The sequence below is a fragment of the Podarcis gaigeae genome, assembly GCF_964106915.1.
Source record: "Podarcis gaigeae genome assembly, chromosome: Z".
Lineage (NCBI taxonomy): Eukaryota > Metazoa > Chordata > Lepidosauria > Squamata > Lacertidae > Podarcis > Podarcis gaigeae.
In genome coordinates, this window is record NC_139691.1 from 16,269,085 (window position 1) to 16,276,351 (window position 7,267).

General features: G+C 45.6%; 1 protein-coding gene across 2 annotated transcripts in view; it reads right to left on the reverse strand.

The window, feature by feature from the left end:
- The window catches only part of GPR107 (G protein-coupled receptor 107), a 47,608-nt gene extending 41,811 nt beyond the window's left edge, over positions 1-5,797 (reverse strand). The window contains exon 1 of one of the 2 annotated variants that reach the window (XR_014560165.1): positions 5,599-5,779. Coding sequence is in view for 1 of the 2 variants with exons in the window: in XM_083721962.1 (XP_083578088.1) it covers positions 5,599-5,760 (162 nt within the window). In the remaining variant the exon portion in view is untranslated. Of the gene's footprint in view, positions 1-5,598 lie in introns of both variants that reach the window. The other variant, XM_083721962.1, reaches the window with a different exon arrangement.
- Positions 5,798-7,267: the final 1,470 nt, after the last annotated feature.

The window sequence follows — 7,267 nt, forward strand, 5'->3', positions numbered from 1 at the left end:
TCAAAAAGTTTCCACACCCCTGATTTACAGAATGCCCAATAGATTACATGTTTATTTCTTTTGTCTCTGTGTAATGAAGAGAACAAAGACAAGGTGAGTTTGGAGAAGGCAAATTAACCTGAAGCTTATGTTCAGCTGCAGTTTTCCAGTTTGAGGCACTCAAACATTATGCACTAGTTCTAACAACAGAAGGAAATGACCTGCTAAAAGGGACATTGCTCAACTGAGCCCTGAGCTAAAGAATGCGTAAGCATTTTTGTTGCCTGGTCTTTCCTGACAGCTTCAGAGAAAACGGAACAAGAATCGGGAGGGGATAAAACAATATCGTAATGGGTGCAATTATAACACTGCCTAAGATGATGGCAAACCAGGCCGTCCACACCTTCTGGTATGCTTAGCTCAACACATGCCACATCATGGAATGAAGCTCAGCTTATAAAGGGCAGGGCTTTCTCAGCCAGGGTTCCAACACTGTGGAATGTCCCCAACCCCCAGCATTGAAGCCTGGCCTCCAGCTCCCACCATCCCTGACCACTAGTCGTTCTGGCTGGGGCTGATAGGAGACCACAAGATATGCAAGGTACCGCACTGGCTACCCCCAATTTTTATTATGTATGCAGATCCAGGGAAGAGCCACAGCTCAGTGGTGGGGCATTTTGCCTTGCATACTGAAGGTCCCAGGTTCAATCCCCACCATATCCATTCCCTGCTTGAAACCCTGGAGAGCTGCCATATACAATACTGAGCTGTAAAGCAGCTTCCCAGATTCACTCAGCCCTTTCTCCAGAACTACAAACTGCAAAGACTAGAATATTCCTTTATTTTTAGGGGGATGCACCAGCTTTGCATGCAGAAAGTCCAACATGTGACCTACCCTCCAAATAATCCTGGGAACTGTAGGCTGTTAAGACCTCTGGAAATTGCGACTGTGGGTGGTTAACTACAGTTCCCTCAATTCTTTCAGAGAAGCCATGTGCATTAAATGTAAAGCATGGATGGGACCTGGATTGAAGCATATTTTGGAACCCCTATGATTGTAGGCTTGTCTACTCATTACACTGCATGATCTGGATGCAGGAGGCTCCAGGTTTAGGCCCTGGCATTGTCAGGGAAGAATCAGTTCTGAACCTTGGAGTGTTGCTGCTAGTTAAGTGTAAACAATGCTGAGCTAGATGGACCAACAGCCTGACTCAGTGTGCATAGGAAGCTGCTTTAAACTGAGTCCCATCACTGGATCCACCTAGTCCAATATTGTCTACACTCACTGACAGCAGCTCTCCAGCGTTTCAGTCAGGCAACCTCTCCCAGCCCTAGCAAGAGATGCCATGAGTTGAACCTGCAACCATCTGCATGCAAAGCAGATGTTCTACCACTGAGCCCTTTCCCAGATAAGGCAGGTTCATATGATCCTGCGCTTTACCATCTTAAAAGTTTGGTGCTATTAGCTGCCATAAGATAAAATAATTGATATCCTGAACTTAGAGGACTTTCAAAGATCTGAACTTACAGTACAATAGCCCTCATTAATGGTGTTTGTGTATAAGTAACACCAAGGTGGGAAACCCCCAAGTTCCAATTCCATTTGGCTATGAAGCTCACTGAGTAACTGGTCACTGTCTTAGCCTAACCTCCTCAAGGGATTGTTGTAAGGATTTGAGGAGGGGCGTGTGACAGAGACTAAAATTCAAGTCCCCTACATTGCCAAGAATCTTGAAAAGTGATTGTTTGACCAGTCATAGAGGTTAGGATAAAGAAGATAAAATGAGGTGGGGAGGTGATAGAGGAAAAAATGAAGTACACTGTCTTGAGCTAGGAGAGGAAGGACAGGACAGAAATGGTCTTTCATCATTATGTCTTAAAGAATAAGAATTTCCCTTATGAGCCAAACCTTTGGTCTAGCTCAGTACTATCTACATTGACTTTAAAAATATATATATATTTTAAAAAGCAACAGATAAACAAACACCTAACAGCAGCCACAGTATAACAAGCCAAAAATGGGAAAAAAGAGTCAAAACAGCATGAAAGGCTAAATGACTACCTGAATAAAGTCTTTTCCTGAGAGCAGAAGGAGATTGATAGGAAGGGAATTCCATGGCTGGGCACAACCCCTGAAGAGGTCCATCCCTGCCACATGTGCCTTGGATACTAGAAGAATTGGCAGAAGGACTTTTTGGAAGATCTCAAAGGCAGGCTCATTGATAAGAAAGTGGTCCTTTGAGTAACCTGGTCTTTCTAGAACTTTGCCCCCACACAAGTTCTTGTAACTCTTCCCATTCAACACCTTTCTGCAGCATTCAGAGAAAGCTTCAAGTTTCCAAACACAGTTGAAAAGGCAGAGTTGCACAGAACATATTAGAGCAGTCCACATTGGATGTAACTAAGGCACGTTATCATGGCCAGATCTAACACCTCTGCTATCCTATGGCGTTCCAGTCTATTGCCAAGATCTGAATATCCAGGCTCATTGATGGTTTCCGGAGAACACCCAGACTCCGAACAAGAGTCCTCTAGGGAAGCACAGCCCTAGCTAAGGCAGGATAACCCACATTCCCCAATTCTATTGACAAAACAGGGTTCTGAAGTGACTCAAGCAATTGTTCATATCTTCAGGCTGCAAAACCAGAGACGTGCACATAATAACTAGATGAGTAGGCAATGGACATGCACATGATAACCACAGCACCTAAGTCCATATGCAGATCAGCAGCTACCTACAAAGTCTCAAACTAACCACACCTGTAACTTATGCATATTTGACTTGTGCACATTCAGCTTTAAGTGGGTGGCAAAAAAAAAATAAAAATGAAAGAGGACAGAATTCTTGAAAAAATAACTTTGGTAATCCCACCCAACATTGCACCCAATGTGTTTTGATTATATACAATTTTGGCTTTTGGTGCACTACCTGAAACATAACCTCCACATAAGTTGCAGGCTTACTGTAATGCTCATTATCATCCCAAATACTAAACACCAATAACCTTTAATTATATTGGTAACAAAAAGAATAGGTTGTATGCAACTTAGTCCTACTCATCATCGATCCATTGAACTTAACACATCTCAGTTACTCATTTGTTTCCAGGCCCAATTCAAGGTGTTCAAATTAGGGTTTAGAGCCCTAAACCACTTAAGCCCCAAATATCTGAGCTTCTGGACACTCTGAACTGTGACAGGACAGCACCTTCTCTGTGGCAGGTCCCTCCACACAGAGGTAGGTCTGACTTCCTTTGTTGTTGTTTAGTCATTTAGCCGTGTCCAACTCTTCATGACCCCATGGACCAGAGCACGCCGGGCACTCCTGTCTTTCACTGCCTCCCGCAGTTTGGTCAAACTCATACTGGTAGCTTTGAGAACACTGTCCAACCATCTTGTCCTCTGTCGCCCCCTACTCCTTCTGCCCTCAATCTTTCCCAACACCAGGGTCTTTTCCACCTCATCTCTTGAGGTGGCCCAAAGTATTGGAGTCTCAGCTTCAGGATCTGTCCTTCCAGTGAGCACTCAGGGCTGTTTTCCTTAAGAATGGATAGGTTTGATCTTCTTGCAAGCTATGGGACTCTCAAGACTCTCCTCCAGCACCATAATTCAAAAGCATCAATTCTTCAACGATGAGCCTTCTTTATGGCCCAGCTCTCACATCCATACATCACTACTGGGAAAACGATAGTTTTAACTATATGGGCCTTTGTTGGCAAGATGATGTCTCTGCTTTTTAAGATGCTGTCTAGGTTTATCATCGCTTTTCTCCCAAGAAGCAGCTATACAGCTTTGAGGTGATCCAGGGACAGTCTACATATATACTGGCCTATTCCTACCTCTTTTTCTTAATGGTCACTGCTCCTGCTCAGGCTGCACAGAAAAAGCATTCTGATTCATGAAACTCATTCCAAATGTACAGATAAAGCATAATAGAATTCTACAGGATGTGGTATTACTGTAGTGTGTAAAAACAGTCCAGATCCAATTATCCTCAGGCATGCACCTTCAGATGGTGGAGATGTCAGGCACCATTCTGGCACCCAGGCATCTTCGCTTGGTCACAAGTGGTTGATAGCCAGGTGCAAATGCACCAGGCACCTGGCTAATTTTGAACACCGATGGGGAGAGATGGTCCTTGACATAGTGTGATCCTGAGCCATCTAACACTGTATAGGTCAAAACCAGCATTTTGAATTGTGCCCAGAAACTACTTTGCAGTCACTGCAGGTGGGCCAGGATTGGTGCAATATGTCCTTCCCCACTGAACTCTGCACCAGCTGAAGTTTCCAAACTGTCTTCAGAGGCACCCCATATGTACAATTCATTGAAGTAGTCTAACCTAGAGGATCCCAGAGCATAGGCGACAGAAGTTAGGCTATACCTGTCCAGATGGGGCGCAGCTGCGCCACCAGCCCAAACTAATGGAAGGCACTCTGTGCCACTGAGGCCACTTGAACCTCAAGCAAAATCAAAGGTCCAGAAGGACCCCTAACCTACATACCTGCTCCTTCAGAAGGAGTATAATTCCATCAGGAACAGGCAACCTCCTATCCATCCAGACTTAGGGAACCACCCAACAACACTGCTTTATCTGAATTGAGCTTCAGTTTGTTGGCACATCCACTGCCACACCTACAGATGTAAAGGAAAAGTAGAGTTGTGTCATCAGCATATTGCTGACAGAACTCCTGATGACCCCACTCAGCAGTTTCACGTAGATGTTGATCAGCATAAGCGGGGGAAATCAAACCCTGAGGTACCCCACATTGAAGGCTCCATGTGGCCGAAAAGCACTTCTCAAGCATTACCCCCTGAAAACAACCATCCAAGTAGTACTGGAATTACCACAAAGCAGAACCACCCAACCCACAACTCAAGACAGTTTATCTAGAAGAACCCATGGCCAATGGTATCGAAAGCCGCTAAGGTAAAGAATTGGCAGGGATGCATTTCCCATGTCTCTCTTCTGCCAGGGGATATCATACAGGGTGACCAAGGCAGTTTCTGCATCAAAACGCAGCCAAACCCCCAACTGAAATGAATCCATAAAAACCACCCCATTAAGTCCTTCTCAGAGATGACCTACTGGAAATCAATGACACCAAGTCAGTCATAACCATCAATTTCCATGGGCCTGCACTGAGTAACATTAACTCTGGCTACAACCCAATAAAAACAGGTTCTAGCCATCTAAGTCTTACAATACCCACTGGAGGGCAGTGACCCCAGAGTCAGCCACACGGATCAATTTCAAGAGGTCTCCTCTTGGGTATTACAGTATTATTATTATTACTATTGTTAGTTATTACCCACCGATTTCAACGGTTTCCTCTCGAGTAAGCCTCAACACTGCCTACAAACCAATAACGATAAGGATGGGCTTCATCCAACGAAGTCCTACTCAAGAGTAGAACCCACTGAGGTCACTGCCCACTATCTTTCAAAGGGTCTCCTGCCGAGTAAGAGCAAACAGTGATCGCAGCCCTAGCAAGGTTGAAGAAGTTGCCTCGCCGGCTTCAATCCTCGGCACACCGTGACCCGCCCGATTCGCTCCTCTCCTTTTCTCTCCTCCCCCTCCTTTTCCCCAACCCTCCTGCCCCTATCCAGCGGGCCTACTTTGAGAGTGAGGTGGTGAACTCGGGCCCGCGCGGGGTCTCCCAGGAGCAGAGCCGCCAGCAGGATCAGCGCCGCCTTAGCCGAAGGAACCAAGCAGGAACCGCCACCGCCTCTCCTGCTCCTGCACAACGCCATGTTTATTCCAGCATCAACACCGGGCATCCTCGCAGGCCCCTCCTACTTCCGGGGTCAGGGGGCGACGTGGAGGAGGAAGAGGGACAGACCGGAAACTACGCTACAGCCCCCGGGTTCATAGAGAGATAGCTCTAGAGAAGAGAGACGTTTACTAGGGACGAAAGAGACGAGCTTTGGAAGCCGCGGGGTTTTTTCTCACCTAAGGGATGGGCGGGGCAATGAAAACCCCATACAGTATATGGAATTATTTCCTCCAAGAAGCTTAACGTGGTTCTCCCCTCCCCTCCATCTTATCCTCACAACAACCCTGTGAGGTAGTTTAGGCTGAGAGAGGCAGTGACTGTCCCCAAAGTCAGACCCGGCGAGCTTCCAGGCCCCAATCGCTTATTGCTGATTTTATTTCATTATTATATGTGAATGCTTTAAATAGTTGCTTTGAACTATTTTTTTAGCGATCTTTTGATTCTAATTGTAAAACGCTCTGAGGTGTTATTACAGTCAAGCGCTATATAACTCTTTAAAACAAACAAATAAAAGATAATCAAACACAATATTTTTTAGGTACAGTATCTGGGATTGGGCTAAAGCTACTGTCTACCAAAATGATCAGGGTGTGTGGAGCGAATCCCCTATGAGGAAAGGCTGCAGCATTTGGAGCTTTTTGGTTAAGAGAAAAGGGAAGTTGGGGGGACATTTTGATATACAAAATTATGTGTGGCATGAAGAAAGCAGATGGGGGGGGGGGGGTTTCCCTCTCTTACATCCAACAAAGCTGGATGTAGGAAGATTCAGGACAGATAAAATAAAGTATTTCTTTATGCATCGCATAGTTGATCTATGGAACTCCCTTCCACAGGAGGCAGTGAGGGCTACCAACTTAGATGGCTTCTTTAAAAAAGGGACAAATTCATGGTGAGGGCTATGCTCTGCCTCCACAGTCGGGAGTGGACCTTCATTCTCTCTTACTGCACTCAAAAACACTGCATGGCTTCCTTAGTCCAATCTAATCCATTTGGTTCATCCTTGTGAGTCATAGCATTGAGGGTTTGTCATTGAGGGTGAGTTATAGCATTAGTTTTCTGTAGCTCGGGATCCAAGCCCAGCAAAACCTGGCCTGAGGCAGTGATGCTTCTGAATACAGTGGTACTTTGGGTTAAGAACTTAATTTATTCTGGAGGTCCGTTCTTAATCTGAAACTGAAACTGTTCTTAATCTGAGGTACCACTTTAGCTAATGGGGCCTCCCACTGCCACCAATTTCTCTCATCCTGAAGCAAAGTTCTTAACCTGAGGTACTATTTCTGGGTTAGTGGAGTCTGTAGCCTGAAGCGCCTGTAACCTGAAGTGTCTGTAACCCAAGGTACCACTGTACATACTAGTTGCTGAGAATCACAAGCGAAGACAGTCTTGCTGTTGCAAACATGCCCTGCTTTTGGGCTTCCCATTGGGGCATCTGGATGGCCACTGTGAGGACAGGATGCTGGAAAAGTTGGGCCAGTGGTCTGATCCAGCATGGCTCTTATGTTCTTAAACCC